This window comes from Melitaea cinxia, chromosome 17 (genome assembly GCF_905220565.1).
Source record: "Melitaea cinxia chromosome 17, ilMelCinx1.1, whole genome shotgun sequence".
In the NCBI taxonomy this organism is placed as follows: domain Eukaryota; kingdom Metazoa; phylum Arthropoda; class Insecta; order Lepidoptera; family Nymphalidae; genus Melitaea; species Melitaea cinxia.
This window is the reverse complement of record NC_059410.1, coordinates 2,103,900-2,125,809: the sequence shown is the minus strand read 5'-3', so window position 1 is coordinate 2,125,809 and position 21,910 is coordinate 2,103,900. Positions and strand designations below refer to the sequence as shown.

Genomic DNA, 21,910 nt, shown 5'->3' with positions numbered 1-21,910 from the left:
TTGAATTTCGACCATAATTAATTTAAGTTTGAACATTATACAAAACTATATATGCGTGTGTGTGTCAAATACATAGCAGTGTGTGTAATGTTTTCTTTATTGATTTAATGTTATTTTTATTCACGATTAAAAGAAAAGTATTATCATTCTGCACTACTTCTCTATGTAAACTATAAGTGTGCTAAATTTCATACTCCTCAGTCCGCGCAATTTTCGTAAAAAGGGGTACAAAGTTTTTTCATTACTTTCAGGAGATAAGATAAGATAAGATCATTCGTCTTGTGAAACCCGTTTTGTGCAGACGCGTATGTGAATTCTCAGTCTAATTTTAATTTAACGAGTTTAAGTGCGAATAGATATAGACCGTGTGACCCATATATTAAGAACTAAGTTTGTGTGTACCGAGTTAACTAATGATGCAGCGATCGCCGCCAGCAAGTTCGTCTAACCCGCAAGTAAAATTTTTATCGAATCCAGATCTACCCGAATCTGTGCGTTCTGCTGATAATTCTTTTATTAATATGCGTAAACGCAAGCAGCCTGAAATGGAAATTAACGATTCTGTGATAAATGTTATTGAGAACACGATTGATAAGAAATTAAATTGCTGGAAGGATGATTTAAGCTCGACTATTATTGATTCTGTTCTAAAATCTGTACAATCTGTGATTGAACAAGAAGTTAAAAAGATGACACTATCCATACGAGATTCTTTTGAGAAGCTGAGTGAAAGATTTAATACTTTTGAGAAGTCTCTTCAATTCACAATGGAAAGGCAGGATAACTTTGAAAAACGTCTTGAGGAGATGGAAAAAAAAATTAAGCTGAATGTTGCCGAGGAAAGACAGATCCAGGTGTTACAAGATAGGTTAGACACCATGGAACAACAGGCTAGATCCCACAATATAGAAATTGCAAATTTACCTGAGCGCCGTGACGAGAATTTATTAGTAATAATGGAGAAGTTAGGGTGCGTCATTAAGCATCCAATTAATGCTCAAGATATTGTCTCGATTCATAGAGTGCCTCATATTGAAAAAACTAATAATCGGCCAAAGAACGTGATTGTGAGGTTCACAACCAAAATAATTCGTGATAATATTATCGCTGCTGCGAGAGCATCTAAGGGACTTAAGTCTGACAAGCTACTTGTTTCGGGAACAATTCAAAATGTCTATGTAAATGAACATCTTAGTGCCAGAAACAAGCAATTATTTCGCTGTTGTCGTGAAGAAGCCAAGAATAATAACTTTAAGTATGTGTGGGTCAAAAATGGCACCATACTTGTACGTCAAACCGATAATTCACCTATATTTGCCGTACGTAATGAGCTGGACATCAAAAACAAAATTAAGTCGCATAAGTGTTAAATTGTATACATATTATTACTCAAAAATAAATTCTACATTGAAATATTTTGTAAGTGTGACTGTAAGTGTTTTAAAATTAATGTATAAAATTGTTTATAATTTTACGTTTAAAATTATTTATGACTACTATTTTATTTCTAACCCCAAAAAAATAATTAATTCTATATATGTAATTTACCTAATAATATGGGGATTAAGGTATGAAATATCATACATATATATTGTACTTAAAAGATGTTTAAATTAAATATTAACTAAATCCTTCATAAAATACCCTATTAACTATGGCTAACGCAGATTTATCTATTTATTATCAGAACTGCCGTGGCCTCAGGACTAAACTACATACATTATATATGAGCATTCTTGCACACTCTTATGATATAATAATATTAACTGAAACATGGTTGCATGAGGGGATCAAGGACAATGAATTCATAGACGACAGGTACATTGTATTTCGCTCAGACCGCACGCGGGAAGCGTGTGGACGTCGTGACGGCGGAGGAGTACTGGTGGCTGTGCGGCGAGTGCTATGCGCTGGCTGCATGTCCGCTACCATCGGTCCGCTCCCTCCTATTGTCGATCAGGTGTTTATTGAATTAACACTCGCAAAACATAATTGCTGTATTTGTGCAGTTTATATACCACCTAAACAGTGTAACCAGGTTTACGTAGACTATTTTAGCTCTTTACGGGATAAGTTGTTAGATACACATACTAAAAAAATAACTGATATATTTATTGTCGGAGACTTTAACCTGCCAAATTTGTCATGGAATAGTGATGATATTTGTGATTTAAGTAATAGTAGTGATTTGAACCTGGCATATAGATGCATTTATGATTTTATGTCTATTACTTCTTGTCATCAAGTGAATTTTTTAAAAAATTTCAATAATAGCATTTTGGACTTGTTTTTCACTAGTAGATTTGACTGTGAATTAGCAACAGTGACTATGCCGTTAATATCAACGGATAAACACCACCCACCTTTTTGGGTTTCAGTCCCATTTAAATTCGATCAGAAAAGTTTGCGGTGCAAACCGAGTTACAAATATTGTTATAATAAAGCCGACTATGACTCGATTAAACAAAAAATTTCCGATACAGATTGGGCACAACTATTATCAAATAAAGAGCCTGAAGACGCTGTATCTGTATTTTACGAAAAAATTTATGAATTAGTCAGAGAGAACATACCACAGAAATTAATAAAATCAAATTCCTATCCTACTTGGTTTTCATATAAACTTATTGAATTATATAAGAAAAAAAATAAAGCCTGGATCAAAATGAAAAAATATAAAAGTGAGTCATACTATAATTTGTTTTCAATATACAGAAGGGAATTCAGAACTGAGTCGAATAAATGTTATAAGAAGTATATGAATACGCTAGAATCAAGTTTAAAAGATAATGTTAAATATTTTTGGAGGTATATATCAAATCGTAGGCGTATTAACGATATACCTTGTAATGTACAATATAAAAATACAGTTGCGAATAACCTGGAGCATGCATGTGAGTTATTTAGTTCGTATTTTAGCTCAGTATTTGAACCGTCTGCCGCAAATATTGAATCTATGACTGACAATAGTCTTACTTACAGTAACGCATCAGATTTAATACTGAGCAATGTTTATTTACCTAGAACAAATATTTGTAATTACCTTAAAGTCCTGGATGTCAGTAAAGGTGCTGGAATTGATAATATACCTGCCATTTTCTTTAAAGAAACTGCAACAGTCATTGATGAGCCTCTGTATTATATCTATAATAGCTGTTTAAATAAGGGTATTTTTCCTCGAATTTGGAAGGCTGCTCGTATTGTTCCTGTGCATAAAAGCGGTTCTAAAAGAAACGTAGAAAACTATCGACCTGTTTCTATTTTATCTGTCCTCTCGAAAGTTTTTGAAAGATTGGTTCATAACCTTATTTATCCTCGTTTGCAGAATTCTATCTTGCAACAGCAGCATGGTTTTGTTAAGCGAAGATCTACAGTGACTAATCTTTTATCTTACACTACTGACCTATTTCAAGCTCTTGACACTTCCAAACAAGTTGATTGCATATATACAGATTTCAGCAAAGCTTTTGATCGCGTCGATCACAAAATATTATTAGAAAAAATTGCTTACAATGGAATAAGGGGCAACCTGTGGAGGTGGTTTAAGTCATATATCAGTAATAGAACTCAGAAAGTGGTTATTGGGGGTTGTGAATCACAAGTTACGGATATTAGTTCAGGTGTACCACAAGGATCAATTTTGGGCCCCTTTCTTTTTGTAATATTTGTAAACGATATTGATAAATGCTTTAAAAATACTAAATTCCTACTTTACGCAGATGATCTTAAGATATATCGTAATATAGACAGCTTTCAGGATCATATATTGCTACAGAGCGATTTGGATAGGTTTAGCACGTACTGCATTAATAATAAACTCCATCTTTGCGTTGATAAATGTAAGAGTATAACATTCACCAAACGTAGAAATGTTAGAAACTATTCCTATTCACTGTGTGATGTTGATCTTGAGAAAGTCAGCTTCATCAGGGACTTGGGCGTAACCTTGGACAGCAAACTGCACCTCAACATACATGTGGATAACATTATTTCTAAGGCATACAAATTGTATAACTTTGTGATGAGATCTACTCTCGAGTTTAGAAAATCTTCCACCTTTGTTTACTTGTACAAGTCAGTTATTAGGCCGCAATTAGAGTATGCAGTGGCTATATGGAACCCGCTTTACGAAAAATATAAAATATCAATTGAAAAAGTACAAAAAAAGTTTCTGCGTCGAATTCAGTTCAGATGTCATCGTAAACGGTTATCGTATTCAGAATTACTGAGTAAATATAAGATGCTTAGTCTTGAGTCCCGGCGGGTTCAGCTTGAGGCTATGTTGCTTTTTGACATTTGCAATAATAAATATGATTGTGTAGATTTGGTAAATAAAATGGATTATTTTGTTCCGTTACGAGTCCATATGCGTCCATCACGCGCTAAGCCCTTATTTGTAGTTCCAAGACATAGAACTAATGCTGGAATTCGATCCCCATTATATCGCATGCTTGAAACTTATAATAGAATTCTATACTCCGCAGATATATTTGCGAACAGTACTAGTCGTTATAAAAAAAAAGTAATTAATATCCTTTTAGAAAGTTGATACTGATCATTTAGCATGGGTCATAAAGCAGTAATGAACATTTAATAAGAATGTAACACTGTAAGATGAGGCATTCTTCTATAATAATTTTCCTATTTTACTTAAATTTATGTGTAATACTATCAATACCCTACTTTGTAATTTCAAATTGTGTATATAAATATATATGTATGTATATGTATATATAATTATAGTAAACTTACATATATGTAGACATAATAACTTGACTCATTTTATTATATATTTATTATTATTTAAATAGTATATGTATATATAATTATAGTAAACTTATATAACGTGGTACATTATAACTTATTTAATTTTATTTAATGGGTCCTCAGTCGCACTTGCAGGTTTCACAAATATTTTATATTATTATATCTAATTGTAACCATTGATGTTGAATTTGTAATGATACATTTCTGTTTATTTAGTTTGTTAGACTTAGTTGTATTACAAATTTGTTAAATGGTTTTTGTTAATAAAAAAAAAAAAAAAAAAAAAAAAAAAAAGATTCAGTCTGTAACTTCAGTGTGTAATATTCCACTGCTGGGTAAAGGCCTCTTTCTCCACGTAGGTGAAGGAAGTACCTTTTGAACTATGCCCATTGTTAAGTTTAGAATAAGTCTTACTAGTAATGTAAAAATTGTATCGTATTTACCATGTCAATCGTTTATAAAACGTTTTCAAGTTTTTTGTTTTTTTAGTCTTGTGTTTAGTTTTCATATATCTTTATTTTTCTTGCTAATAAAGTACGCCCACCCAAGGTTAGAGGTAAAGTTCTTTTTCAGCGAAATTTTAAGCATATGGATTTAGAACGCTTGAGAGAGGATATTAAAAACACTGATTGGTCCACTATACTCGCGGCAAACAATATCAACGAAATGGTCACCTCATTTACTGCTGAACTAATTAGAATTTACGATACACACGCACCAGTAAAACCTGTGCGTATTAATCATGTTCCTGCTCCCTGGTTAACACCTGTTATCAAAAGGTCAATGGCTAAACGCGATAGAGCAAAAACAAAACATAAGAAAAATCCAACCGAAGAAAAATGGAATGTATACAAAAAACTTCGTAACATTTGCAACAGATTGTGCAGGGATGCTAAACGCCGTTACATCCACTCTTCAATGCAAGGTCTCTGCCAAGCGCAAGCTTGGAGATTCCTGAGGTCACTAGGTGTGGGAAAATCCACGGTAACTTGTAAAAGTTCCGTGGATCTCAACTCTTTAAATACTTACTTCATTACTCCTCCTATAATTGTGGACTCCAACACAAAAACATCTACTCTTACTCATCTTCTTTTCTTTTGAAACAGTCTCGCAAGAAACTATCAAGAAGCATGTCCGCTCCATTTCAACAAAAGCTATTGGTAGTGATAGCCTCAGCCTCGGCATGATTCTTCCTGTGTTGGAGGACATTGCACCTGTAATAACACACATTATTAACTTTTCACTTACATGCAATGTCTTTCCTTCACTATGGAAGAAAGCCCTTGTCATACCCCTTCCTAAAACCACCAATTCTTCTAATCCTTCTCAATTCCGTCCCATATCTATTCTTCCTCTTCTCTCCAAAGTCCTAGAATCCGTCGTCCATAATCAAATTTACAACCATCTTTCCTTTCACAACCTCATGTGTCCGTTTCAATCCGGTTTCCGTCCATCCCACAGCACTGTCGGAGCGCTGCTGAATGTTTCGGAACATGTGCGGTGTGCGATGGATCAAACCAAGCTCACTGCCATGATTCTACTGGATTTCAGCAGTGCCTTCAACTCTGTTGAATACGATATTCTTCTTGGTACCTTGCGAGCTGTAAATATTTCTCCCACAGCTATTGACTGGATTCACTCTTATCTTTCTGGACGCCAGCAGTGTGTGACTCTTGACGATAACTCATCATATTGGATGGACCTCACTGCTGGCATTCCACAAGGTGGCGTATTATCTCCTTTACTGTTTTCTGTCTTTATTAATAATGTTTCACGGGTTATCACTTCTCCCTTCCATCTGTATGCAGATGATCTGCAAATATACCGACACTTCGGGCTGACTGAGTTGAATGAGGCTGTTCGAATTTTAAATGATGATCTTGCGGCTGTTCAGGCCTGGGCTAAATCTTTTGGTCTGCTAGTAAATCCTGCTAAATCACAAGCCATCATTATTGGTAGCAGTAGATTAAGAAGCAGGCTTAAATGGGAATTCGTCCCTAAAATCAGACTCTGGGGTCCCAATCCCTTACGCTGATAAAGTTAGAAATGCAACTTTTCTTGGAAAGCTCATGTTAATGAAATCAGCAAAAAAATACATTACTCGATCCACTCTCTCAAGCGTCTCCAGTACTTTCTTCCTTTCAAAACCAAATATATGCTCGCGCAGTCCCTTCTACTACCTATCCTTGACTATGCCGATGTATGCTATCTGGATGTGACAGGGGAGCTGCTTAGAAAATTGGACTTCAGAATCTCGCAGTACGTTTTATTTTTGGCCTACGAAAGTTTGATCGTACCTCTCACTTCCGTGCTCAGATCAAATGGCTCCCTATTCGCCTTCGCCGTGATATGCATATCCTATATGCTCTCTTTAACATCATACGTAACCCAAACTCTCCTTCTTATCTTCGATCCCGTTTCCACTTCCTACCCTCTCCTAATCGTTCCAGGCGCCTTGGCATTACACCAAAGCTGGATGTACCAAAGTGCAATACCAAATTCAAACTGAATTCATTTGCGGTACACGCCTCTTTACTGTGGAACAAACTCCCAGAAAGCATTCAAAAGAGTCCTTCCCTGGTTTCCTTCAAACGTAAATTAAAGGAGCATTTTATTTCTCAACTCAATTTACAATCATCTACTTAATGAATATGTAAGTATATAATTACCTATAATATTATATCATATATTTGTATTTATGTGTGTACGTATGTATGTATATATATGTATGTATGTAAGTTGTGTGTGTGTATATGTATATGTATGATATCTATATGTATCTATGTAAGTGTATGTATTTATAACTGTAAGTATGTAATATATTACAGTTCTTTAGCTATTACGTTATTAATTCTTGCACTGTGTTCCCCGCTATACGACACTCTCTCTCATGACCATTGGTTGACTGGAAGAGATCTCTTCTAGAGATAAGTCCACCTTTGCTATCAACTTTATGTATAATTTTTCTGTACATTATTTTTAGTGCAATAAAGTATATAAAGTAGTTTTGTATTTTAGTGGGTCTCCTCACTGTACTTTGGAGAACACGTTAAGCCGTTAAGTTGGGTCTAACACATAATAGCGGTCGTTAATAATAGGTAAATATTCCGCCAGCCCACATCAGTAGAGAAGCGCGATGATTTAGGCTTTCCCCTAAAAGTAATCAAAAGCAAAAATTACTTCATTCAAGTAGGTTTTAAAAGCACTTCTGAATCGTTATTTTACAATATATATTCATATGTTTTAATGGTATAATAACAGTTAGAAGTGAAGCTATCACCGATTCGGAATGTAAATTTTGGGAAGAAGAATCGTCAAGAAACTCCGTGGTTAATCTTAAATAGAAAACTGTGATTATAAAATTAATGAAGATTTCTTGCCCAATAGTGGGACGTCAACAGCCTGATTCAGCTTAGTTAACACGAATGTAACGACCCATAACTCGCATTATAAAGAAATGTTATAAAACCATTCTACCGTACCCTAATTTGTTCATGGCGTGAAGTATAATGTTCACCATACAGCGACGCTTTCGGAAATCAGCCGGCTTCTTACCGCCTCACGTCTTTTTACTTACGCTGTGTGATTTACGAAGACTTTTAAGCGTTGGGAAATATTAAAAAGAAATCGGTATTTTTTTTTGTCACGTTTATTTTCACCCAACTGCCAAGAAGGGTTGTTTGTGATGATGTGATGTGTGTATGTTTGTGGTGAAGCGTGTAATATTCTTGATTACCACATATATTATTTTGTTAATCTGATTCATTAATTTTATTTATTTTTTGAAATTTGACTTAGTAATGACTGTGTGGTTACGGCATTAAGAATATAGCCACCCCCTCTCCTTTTTTATATAAGTAATATACATCCACGGGCTTTTGAACCCATGTCCTTTTTTATTTCTAAAACATGCTATTTTTTAAATCAAGGTAGGCGTTACTTAGCAACATCATTGTTTAAGTTGGACTAACTTAATGTCTCCAACAGAGACGTGAGTCCACCGACCGGTTCTTATTCTAACGTATGATACATTTTTTTTGATTGATGATGATGATGATGAATACGTAATTGTGGATAATTCACTAAATCTGACGTATATGGTGTATTTTGTGTAGCTTTGGTTTAAAATTGTGTTGTGTTGTGAGCGAAAAATAATAATAATGACATTGCGCGCCAATGAGCAGAATATAGCTTGTGACTGTTTGAAATGTAACATCTGTATTCTTAATAAAGTTGATTTTAATTATCTTTCAAATAGTTGAAGGGATTTACATAATTAAGATTATTGTTAGATATGTCCCGATAGCATAAGTTGTTCTTAGATAGTTGAAGTTAAAAAAAACAATATGCTAAGTGTGAGACGCTATTTTATCATCATCATCATCATCATCATCATCATCATTTTAGCCTATCACAGTCCACTGCTGGACAAAGGCCTCTATAAGTTCACGCCAAAAATGGCGTGAACTCGTGTGTTATCGTGACCATAGTCACCACGTTGAGCAGGTGGGTTGGTGACAGGGCTAGCTTTGTCGCACCAAAGACGCTGCTGCTCGTCTTCGGCCTGTGTATTTCAAAGCCAGCAGTTGGATGGCTATCCCGCCATTGGTCGGCTTTTTGTGTTTCAAGGTGGTAGTTGAACTGTGTTTTCCCTTAGTCGTCTCTTACGACGCCCACGGGAAGAGAGGGGGTGACTATATTTTTTACTACCGTAGCCACACAGCGAGAGACGCGATAGTTCAAAATATTTTTAATACTACAAATCGGGCTATGAGGATATTAAAATGGTATATCATAACCATATTTTTAAAGTAATACATTTTTTTTCTATCTATATCTACGTATTATGAATTTTTAGTTATTTTATAACAAACAAAATTACATTTACTTTTTATGACTGCAATAGGCTAAACTGACTGACTTATTGAAGTGAAACTTCTTTGGGAGGGTAAAATTTTTACGGATGAAACAGCAACGTTTTTGTCGATGGCGCTGGAACGGAAATCTAAAGCTTTAGATTTATATAAATATAAACTAGACTCAAAAATTAGTTTGCCAAGGAAGTTTCACATCTGACATGTGTACTTTGTACGCGAGCACTTTTTTTAAACGTTTTGGAGATTCGATATTATAGACAGAGACGAAGGTTACAAAAACTGATTTTATTTTTAATAGTAAAAAATTCATTTTCTATCATGAACTATCTGTACCCTGCGCGCATTGCTACGCTTTTTTTATTTTATTTTTTGTCGCACAACACTGTTTACGATTATGACATGATCAAATATATTCGGAGACGGTTATAACGGACATACACAGACAAACAATCATATATATATATATATATATATATATATAGATTATAAACAAAAGAACTTGTCTTAGTTTAAGACTACTTAAGTCAGAAAATTACAAAGCTATGCTACGTAGATCGTAGCTGTGTGTAGACAAGCGTAGAAGGCTACGAAAGTGCTACGAAAATTCGAAATTGATTATTTTTGTGATTTTTTCATTATAGTGAAACAACTTTTTCGAATTTTATCGCGGTTTATTAGCTTTTTTTAATGTCTGACGTTTTGGATATCTCACAGCAACCATGGTCATGGCTTTTTCATTGTAAAAGCTTAATTGATTATTTACTAAAAGGTTAAATAGGAAAATGACAAAGAGAAATTGTTATATGTAAAGCGTCTATCTGACTGAAGGTATCTAACTATCCATGTGATTTAATATAAGCCTAAAATGTCTGTAAAATGTAATTGAGTTTGTACAATCTATCGCACCGGACAACCCCCGCATCTTCACCGTGACCTTAACGAAATAATATTTTTCAAAACTTAACAATCAATAAAAACAATAGGAAATCGAAAGTTTTTATAATCTATGTTACTTCCGCATAATAGAATTAAAAATATCAAGAAAACTCGTAACTCCTAATATTAAAACAAATATAACAACATTTCCATCTTATTTCTAATTTAGCTAACGCTTGGTATTTTAATGTCATCGTTCACAATTTAATAAAACTTTCTTACAAATAATACTATTGTAAATTACTTTAGTTACCTATTATTAACTAAAAAAAAATCTACAATACATATAAAACCTATTCGAATTTGATAAAACTCGGTCAAAATGTACATTAATTCTCAATCGTAACAAATACAGATACAAATATGTAGGTACAACGGCGTAGCGGGAATGTCCGACAGATTTATAGGAGGCAGCGACGTGTGCTGGTTCTATCACGAAATATACGACTACTGCGCGGCTTCTATATACACATATAAATATGACCACGAATATATATACGAATGATACTGTAGCCATATAACTGTAACAGTCATGTATATGTGGTACATATATATAGGTAGTACAGAGGAACGGTCTTCACAATTGGAGGTCAGTGGTCGAGCAACAATTTTATTATGATCGTTTTGATAGCTTCCATGAATTACTAACTTAATGGTGGTATCATAGTGATTGAACGAAAAAAAAAATATATACAAAAAATACTTAATTATCCTAATATTTTTTAAATTGAAAATGAATAAAAGCCTCCTGGTGTTGATGCAACTGTATACACCAGAAGTTCAGTTTTGATGCAAAAATTATGACGAAAATGTTAAAGTTTAATTCCATTAAGATAGCCATTTAGATAACGTAAACATTAAAAAGTAAATTCATTACATAAATGTTATATTCAAAATATAACCAAAGTATAAACATACAAATAAATTCGCATTCCAGCCCCGAGACGTAGTTGGAACTTATATAAAAGATGTTTCTGGGTACGGAAGCTGCTGTCATCTCTGAGGAGGGCCTTTTGTGCACATTCAAAGTGACGCCATTTTAAGTCCCCTCCGTAAATTCGAGGCACTTCAATTACAGATGCGGCTGTTGTTATATTGGTTTAATATTACGAGTTCTCTTCACTTAGTATTGATTTTTAGATAATATTTATTTATGAATATTTAGTATATAGGTATATATATAATAACGTTCAAGAGTTTCTTTGAAAATTGATAAAGTTTTAAACAAAATGTTACATGACCCTGTCAAAAATTACCATTAATTAAAAGATTCAGTTGAATTAAAAACGAAATAGTACGGATGATGACGCCAATGTCACGTAGAATAAAGAAAACTAATTTCAATCTCCTCCATTTTATATGTCATTGACGTTATGTATTTTGTTTCTTTTTTATATACAACTAGGGCGGCATATAAGCGTACGGCAAACTGAATGATATGCGACTACCGTAACTTATAAACGCCTGCAACACCAGAAGCATCGTAAGCACATTGCCGACCCTACCTCCTATCCACCTCAGGAGTACTGGTCAACTTACCCACTATAGGACCACAACATTGCTTGTGAGCAGTATTATTTAGCTGTGATCTTCTGTAAGGTCCTAGTCGGGCTGGTCTAGATTTTGAACAGGTTATTTTCTACCGTCTCCTACCTCGGTTAATGGTTAGTTCGCTTTTGTTAATATTCATAAATCCAGATAAATGAATGAATTTCAATATTAATTTTACTTTTCAATAAATTACGAATCACAATTTTGGAAATGGAACGATATCTTCCAAGGATTTTAATCACTTTGCTACGTTTTTTAATTAAGGTTACAAGTCTTATTGCCATAAACGTCCTTCATATATGTGTTCTCTTTTGGGATTTATTAAGCCTCTAGCTGTACCCCGTGATTTCACCTGCATTAATTTGAGGAAACAACTTACTAAATAATATATATAGCCTTTGTCGGTAAGGGGACAATCCAACAAAAAAAAAAAAAAAAATTATTCGAAACGGAAGTTGTTGAGATTAGCGCGTTTAAACGAGTGAACATTTAAAATTTAATGAACGTAATAATTAATGTACGTTTGATTTTATGTTTAAAGTGTAATTTATCTTATGTAATTAATAAATAAGAAATATAGTACTTAAGCCAGAAGCTCGAATGAATTCCACGAGGCAAGCAAACCTTCCTTCTAGAACCGCCATACAAAACAAAAGCTTTGATTGATTTCAGTTACAATTCCTAGTATCAATAAAGATAATGACTTACCTAAAAACGATTGCACTACGTCTAGACTGGCTTGAGAAACTTTCTAGAACGCTAGTTAAATATGTGTTAAAAATATATTAACGCCGTACAAGCCTAGCGTGCCTTAGCGCGGTCTACAACGAATTTGTCGCAGCCCTTTCGTGCAATGTCAACATAAATAATTTTCGGTGTTAAAATAAAATTAAGTCCAGATACCGCGGCGACATTGTTGGGAATTGTCTTCAACTCAGTCTAGAGGTTCGTAATTCTGTACCTTATTTTGTAAGACATAAAGTCGTCAGGAATGCGGAAGACAGTTTTGAAGTTTACAAAATAAATTTAAACGAGTTTTTCACGTGCTCGTTTCACTTTTGCTTCAACTGCAAAAATGTTTGGAATCAATTGTTCATTTTGTTTTTGTTTTTTCTATTTTTATGCAATGTTCTTTTATTATTTTTGAATGAAAAAAATGAGAAAGAAATAAAATTGCTAGAATTTTTTTTGCAATTTATTTATTGTTCTTTTTATGTGTCTTTGTTGTTTGTCTATCAGAATTTTTATAGCATTATCAGGTACAAAAAAATCGTGATTTTTTTTATTTTTCTATGATTTTACATTAACTCATTTCTAAATAAAAGTAACAATCAATGACAAACGAAATATGGATTTATATATATAAAAATAAGAAATTATTTCACTCCAAATCTTTTAACATTAACTATTCATACTTTATTACTCAAGAATTATAGATGAAAATATACCATTCACACAGCTATAAATATATCTCCTCGTACGATACTAATTCTATTTACTCAACGTTTCGCAGCGAATATTTGCGGAGGCGAAACCGTTTGAAATAAGAATTTGTCGCTACACAAACTTACAAACAGACAAACATTTGCTCGACACATCAAAGAGGTTTCAATATGTAATAACAAACAGCTTATGGCTGGCTCTGTCAACATAAACTACGATGCTTCTTTATTAATGTGTTAGTGGAAAACTACGTTTGTGTTGTTTTATATATTAACTGTGTGTTATACGGTTGGTTTATTGATTCATGTGACGTGTTTATGTGATGTGATTAGATGGTATTTACTTCTTGTGGTTGTAGTTTATGTCTATATACTGCATGTGTTTTTAGTTATTTATGTTGCGTAAGGTATTTTGTATCGCTTCAGCCTGTAATATCCCCACTACTGGGCATAGGCCTCTTTCCCCATGTAGGAGAAGGATCGGAGCTTAATCCACTACGCTGCTCCAATGCGGGTTGGCGGATATATTCCCTACTATGAGTAACGATCGCTATCAGGTGTACATGATAACAACCGGGACCAGCGGCTTGATGTGCTCTCCGAGGCACGATGGGGAGACCCACAAGGACTGCATAAACACCCAGACCACGGCAAACACCGCTATAGCCAATACAAATGTTTGTCATGTGCGGGGATTGAACCCACAACCGCCAGCACAACATCTACAATCCATGGCTGTAACCGTTGTGCCAACGTCAAATTTTGTAATGTCGCCTAAAAATAATTGTGTTTGATAGTAAATGAAAAAACCGACTTCAATTACATCGACAAGTAATACAACGTAAGTGACGAAAAAAAAAAAATACCAAATGCACTAGTCGTACGATATTCGAGGGTTCTCTTTTTTTGGGATTCCATCATTAGGTCATGGTTTCCTTATCATGGTAACACCTGGGGATATCTCCTTTCTAACAAAACAAGAATTGTCAAAATCGGTTCCTAAACGACAAAGTTATCTTCAAACATACATAAAAAATTATATATATGGTCGAATTGAGTAACGTCCTCCTTTTTAACCGACTTCCAAAAAAGGAGGAGGTTCTCAATTCGACTGTATTTTTTTTTTTTTTTTTTTTTTTTTTTTTTTTTTTTTTATGTATGTTACATCAGAACTTTTGCCCGTGTGGACCGATTTCGACAAATTTTGTTTTAATCGCAAGGTTTTGTGTGCCAATTGGTCCCATTTAAATTTATTTGAGATCTAACAACTACTTTTCGAGTTATATCTAATAATGCGTTTTTACTTGACGCTTTTTTCGTCGACCTACGTTGTATTATACCGCATAACTTTCTACTGGATGTACCGATTTTGATAATTCTTTTTTTGTTGGAAAGAGGATATCCCTAGTTTGGTACCATGATAACGAAACTAGGATCTGATGATGGGATCCCAGAGAAATCGTGGGAAACTTTCGAAAATCCGCAATAACTTTCTACTGGATGTACCGATTTTGATAATTCTTTTTTTGTTAGAAAGGGGATATCTGTAGTTTGATACCATGATAAGGAAACCAGGATCTGATGATGGGATCCCAGAGAAATCGAGGGAAACTCTTGAAAATCCGCTATAACTTTTTACTGGGTGTACCGATTTTAATAATTTTTAATTTAATCGAAAGCTGATGTTTGCCATGTGGTCACATATAAATTTTATTGAGATCTGATAACTACTTTTTGAGTAATCTTTGATAACGCGTAGTTACTTGACTGTTTTGTCGTCGATCTACGTTGTATTACTCGTCGATGTAATTGAAGTCGGTTTTTTTTTCGTTTGCGAGCAAACACAATTTTTTGAAGTCGATTAATAAGATGTCTTTTTTGTGATTTTTCTTAAAAGATAATAAACGCGTAGTTTTAAATTGTCTGACTTTTTAGGCACTCATCAATTTATATAGTACAATGCTTTGAATTATTTGAATTTGGAATTGAAGTTTTTATAACTTATAAATGTTCGCGAACAGAAATATGAAATAACAAAAAAGTTTTCTTATAAAAATATAAATGAGGTTGATTTTCTAACCAAATAAAAAAAAAAAGAATGCTGGCAGTTGGCAAAAGAATTTTTTTTAACTTTTCAATCCACCGAAGTTTTCGATTACAATCAAATCTGTTACTTGTCAAAGCTACCTTTATGTATAATAAAATTATAATACATAACCTTTCCAATATAACGCCCCAATTTACACACACTTCAGCAACACATGAAATTATTTGTGTCACATTAAACATTACCAACATAACGAAGAAATTACATTCAAAACATACTTATCACGTAGCAGTAGAGTTGAAAACTGTGCGTTGAGTTTTTTTCACCGAGGTCATCGAACCCACCACGTGGAGGCTGCAATTGCGCAGTTTTGAAGACCCCTGTAGTGGGTTAAGATGTATATGAATATCTGTGTATGACAGTCGGGTAAATGTAGCGATATGCTTACAGTACATATTTATTTTATTTATTAATTATATAAACAACATCCGCGGGCTCTTAGTTGCCCATGCCATTTTTATTACATAAAATATTTGTGGCGTATTCGTGTACTACATATAATATCAGTGTATTTGTTGTATATGTGCCTGCGTTTGACACGACAAGCATTTGTATTGGCCATACAGGTGGTTGCCGTGGTTTGGGTGTTTGTGTAGTCCTTGTGGGTCTCCCTAATGTGCCTCGAAGAGCACGTTAAGACGTCGGTCCCGGCTGTTATCATGTACACCTGATAGCGATCGTTACTCATAGTAGGGAATATATCCGCCAACCCGCATTGGACCAGCGTGGTTGATTAAGCGCCGATCCTTCTCCTCATGGGGAAAGAGGCCTATGCCCAGTAGTGGGATATTACAGGCTGAAGCGTATGCCTGCGTTTATTTTACAATAGTTTTACTTCGGACCAGCAGTTCTAAAACTGTTTAGAATTGCTAGATGGTACACTAGTGAATGCGTGACGGGGGCGTTACTGAAAAGTATGATCGAGTGAGGCGAACAGAGTAAGAGAGGGGTGTGAGCACACATTTTCTTTCTCTCTTCCCTCATAGCCAGTTACGTTTTGTATATCTAAGACACAGTGCAGGCCTAGTGCTAAAGAAGTCTTACTTCAGTCGTGTGGTCTAAAGTACACTCGTTTTTTTATTTGTATCGACAGACGGATAAGGGCCGACAGAACTGTTTTAGAATGACGTAAAAATAATTTTAAAAGTAATTTGTGCTGTGTGGTTACGGCCGTAAAGAATATAGCCACCCCCTTTCTTCGCGTGGGTGTCGTAAGAGGCGAGTAAGGGATAACACAGTTTCACTGTGGAACTTAAAAAGCTGACCGATGGCGGGATAACCATCTAACGGCTGGTTTTAAAATACACAGGTCGAAGACGGACAGCAGCGTCTTCGGTGCGAAAAAGGTAGCCCCGCGGTCACCAACCCGCCTGCCCAGCGTGGACTATGGGCAACACACAATATGAATTCATGCCATTTTTGACGCGAATTTGTGAAGGTCTATGTCCAGCAGTGGACTGCGATAGGCTGAAGTGATGATGATGATGATGATGAAAAATAATTTTAAAAAAATTATCTTCTTACCTTATTTTATTTTATTTTTATTTTATGTAAAGTTTACTTGAAAGTACTCTGTTCATTTCCGACAAGAGGTGTATTAGAACAGCGTACATACGCCTAATTTAATTACAATTACATGTTTTTGTATGAAAGGGTAACAAACATACACCCTCATCCATCGTCACAAAATTTTCGATTTATAATATTATTAGAAAAATATTGGACTTCGTTATATTTTTAAAGTACGTACAAAACTAAACAGAGATAATTAAACGAGTTAATTGAAAAGAAACATAGTTCTAGGACGACGTTTAAAAATAAATTCGTTATTTCATTTTCAATGAGTATGAATATCGGAAATTCTGAATGGGAATGAATAATTAAAAATAAATAAATTTGAAAGTATTATATTCTGTAGACATTTTGCGACACTATATTATACTATCTTTTCTTGCTATATATGCAACATAGTGCAATAGTAATTACTCTTCTAGATTTTAATAAATAAGTAAACTAAAAAAATATTTTTCTAATATTTAATATAATATCTATATAAATATAATTTTAATTTGAGATATCTAAGTTAGTGAAGATAGAAAGAGAGGGTTATTCAAGTTTCGTAAGTTTTACTTCAGTCGTGTGGGGAAGAGCACACTTATTTTTTTTAATATAAAATTGTGTTTGCTGACAAACGAAAAAAAAAACCGACTTCAATTACATCGACAAGTGATACAATGTAGGTAGACGAAAAAATAGTCAAGTGAATACGCATTATCAAAGATTACTCCAAAAGTTCCACCCATGACAAACATCGGTACACCCAGTTAAAAGTTATGCGGATTTTCGAGGGTTTCCCTCGATTTCTCTGATATCCCATCATCAGATCCTGGTTTCCTTATCATGGTACTTAGGATATTTACTTTCCAACAAAAAAAGAATTATCAAAATCGGTTCATAAATGACGGAGTTATCCCCGAACATATATATATATATATATATGAGTAAAAGAGTGTCAAATTGAGTAACCTCCTCCTTTTTGAAGTCGGTTAAAGATTACTTCTTGTCCGATCACATTGCTCTCGTCGAAAGGAATGACCAGCTACTCTACTCTCCTCTTCTCACTACACATCACCTCTCCTCTGTCTCCCTCCTCTTCGCCAAACGTATATAATGTTACCAATCACAATAAATTTATTACCAAAATAGCAAAGCATTGTTGCAGTCGTTTGGAAGATATACGCAATTAGAAATTTCAGTGATTAATTTTTATTTAGAAATGTATTACTAACAAAATCACACACACCATGTAAAATGAAATTTTGCAAAACAAAATATTCCACTTGACGTCATAAAGTCCACAACAAGCGCGGTTACCCGAAGGGAGTGAGAATTTAGGTGACCTACATTTGTCCCTTCTGAGCACTGTGTACGAAAGTGCAATCAAACCACGGTTGTGCGTAGGGCCCTGATAGGCATTTATAATACCATACTTAATTTTAATTAATGGGACAGGGTTACTGCGCTGCGTTCTGTTTGGTAAATTGTTCATTAATGTCGCTGGATTTGTTTTCGTTTATTTATTTAAAAACTATCTTAAATAAATATCTTCAATATTCAGACACAGTCGTCTGTTTCTCAAGTATGTAACTAAATACCTAAGCTTGAGGCAGAAATTGAAACTACAAACCTAGGTACAGAAATCAGAGTCGCTGCTAAATTCGCCAATGGGTCATTACTAGCTATTAATTTTGTCACTACCCGAAAGTTTCGTTCAACAACAAAGAAAAGACGAAGGAGGGAATCCATCAACAATTATTTTATTTATTTATTAAAGTAAAATTTAGCTAAAGTATAAACATAGAGAGCATTACGAAAAGTGTGATCGGGCGAGGTGAACGGAAGTTGAGAGGAAGATATAAGTAAGTGAAGATAGAAAGAGGGTTACGTTTCGTAAGTTTTACTTCAGTCATGTGGTCTAAATCACACTCGTTTTTTTTCACTATTTAATTTAATAATTATGTTACTATTTCACATTAAATAAATTAATTGTACTGGGATCATTACCTCTCCATTACATTCGAAATGGCATAGCAATGACTCATATATAAAAAGTCCTGCTAGAAACCATGCTTATTCTTAACTATAATAAAAAAATGTCATTTATCGAATTAGTTTGTATAAGTCACAGTATTTTTTTTCAGTCAGTCAGTCAGTCAGTTCAGCCTATTGCAGTCCACTGCTGAACATAGGCCTCCCCAAGTTCGCGCCATTTTTCATTAATAATTATTGCATATCCGTCAAATTTATTGGTAATTATGTACAATCCTGGCGAGAAATTTATGGGGTTGGGGGGAAAGAGGGGGGTTGGGTGGGGGGGAGGAGGGTGGGTTGGGGGGGAGGAGGGTGGGTTTTCACCCCTCCGGCAGACTATTTTCGTGTAAACCCCGTTGTTACAAAGACATCGTGGTTAATGTTTTAAGGTTAAATTATGGGGTTAAGGGAGAAAAGGGGGGTTGGGAGGGGTAGGAAGGGTGGGTTTCTACCCCCCCTAACCCTCCCTGGCAACTATTATCGTGTAAACCCCATAGTTACGAAAATATTGTGGTTAAAGTTTTGAGGTTACAATACCTTAGATTTGATTATTACAATACCTTAGAGCTCCGTGTCTGACTCTAGCTTAATTCCAGTGCTGCGGGAAATGCACTCATGCTCCATTCCACGACTTTCACACGTTATTTTCAAAAAAAATGTACGTAAAAACGATCTCTATTGCAAAATCAAAATACGATACGAACTGATCTTTAACGACTGACAAATAGAAACTTTTAAACAAAATAACGCGTCACTTAGCATTACTTTTAGAAAAAATTTAAACACAAAATCATTATTCTTATCTAAATAACTGTACATAAAATAAAAACAGTAACAATTATTAAAAATACGATACGAACTGACGTTTAACGACATAGACAACATAAACAGTTCTAAAACAGACTATTAAACAAAATGATTGTAGTGTATTTTATTTTAATTTCATGTCATACTTTTTACTGAAATATATTTTTATTTTTATTTTAATTTTTGTCATTGCAAAAAAAAACAACCATAACGTATCTAATTTAAAATTATCATATACATATAATTAATATTGTATATAAAATTAATTGCTATACTTTATATATTATATATAAAATTAATTAAACATTTATCGACAGTTTCGTTTAACAAAAAAAAAAAAAAAAAAAATAACCCTAACCTATTTAACTTAAGAAGTACGTTTAACGACAGTTTCGTTTAACAAAAAAAAAAAAAAAAATAACCCTAACCTATCTAACTTAAGAAGTACGTTTAACGACAGTTTCGTTTAACAAAAAAAAAAAAATAACCCTAACCTATCTAACTTAAGAAGTACGTTTAACGACAGTTTCGTTTAACAAAAAAAAAAAAAATAAACCTAACCTATCTAACTTAAGAAGTACGTTTAACGACAGTTTCGTTTAACAAAAAAAAAAAAAAAATAACCCTAACCTATCTAACTTAAGAAGTACGTTTAACGACAGTTTCGTTTAACAAAAAAAAAAAAAAAAAATCACCCTAACCTATCTAACTTAAGAAGTACGTTTAACGACAGTTTCGTTTAACAAAAAAAAAAAAAATAACCCTAACCTATCTAACTTAAAAAGTACGTTTAACGACAGTTTCGTTTAACAAAAAAAAAAAAAAATAACCCTAACCTATCTAACTTAAGAAGTACGTTTAACGACAGTTTCGTTTAACAAAAAAAAAAAAAAAAAAAATAACCCTAACCTATCTAACTTAAGAAGTACAACGTTTAACGACGTGGGGGGAAGGGGGGAGAGGATGGGGAACGCTACCCCTGGTACCACTGTCACACCTCAGAACCCCATAGTTATGGAGATATCCATGGTTAAAGTTTTCAGGCTAGAAGAAGAATTTCGAAAGTTAGAGGAACGCTTGGCTCCGGCGCTGCGGGAAGTGCAGCCCTTCCGCCCTTGCGTGCGAAAGCACGCTCACTCATGCTCCGTTCCGCAGCGGAGGCTGGTCGCCTGCGGCGACCAGCCTCAGCCGCTCCTCTACGCATTCGTTCGCGCGCTTTCGCACGGCGGGCGAGGGCTGCCCTCCCTCCGCGCCTCCGCGGCACAAAAAAAACACTCTAGGGGTAGGACAGACCAAGACCACGTGGACAGTGGGGTGCTCCGATTCGGTTTTGGGTATTTTTCGAATTTCTAAACCTATATTCTAGCACGCAATGTTAAACTATCTCAAAGTATTTTTAATCTATTTCTATCTCTGACTTATTTATGGATACAAATTTAAAAGTACTTTAAGAAAAGAAAATTACAATTATTTGAGATATTAATAATAAATAAAAATAGCTTAGATTATTAAATCTTAAAAATGATTTTTATATAATTTATATTATGCATTTAATAATCTGTCCCAGAACTCAGTTTATGTTGTCTATGTCGTTAAACGTCAGTTCGTATCGTATTTTTAATAATTGTTATTGTGTTTTAAATTATCATTTTATTTCACCATTAGTTCGAAAAATAACGTGTGAAAGTCCCAAAACGGAGCATGAGTGGACGTCCCGCAGCACAACTACGCGTTATTTTGTTTAAAAGTGGCGTTATTTTGTTTAAAAGTGTCTATTCGTCAGTCGTTAAAGGTCAGTTCGTATCGTATTTTCATCTTACAGTAAAAATCGT

The 21,910-nt window shown here is 34.3% G+C and overlaps 1 protein-coding gene across 1 annotated transcript; it reads left to right on the top strand.

Annotated features, from left to right (window-relative positions):
* Positions 1-521: 521 nt before the first annotated feature.
* On the top strand, positions 522-1,370 carry LOC123661783. The gene has a single exon (XM_045596723.1). The coding sequence runs from the start codon at positions 522-524 to the stop codon at positions 1,368-1,370; it is 849 nt and encodes a 282-aa protein (XP_045452679.1).
* Positions 1,371-21,910: the final 20,540 nt, after the last annotated feature.

Excerpts from the sequence above, each read along its gene's own strand:
- LOC123661783 (XM_045596723.1), top strand. The coding sequence starts at position 522 with ATGCGTAAACGCAAGCAGCCTGAAATGGAAATTAACGATTCTGTGATA.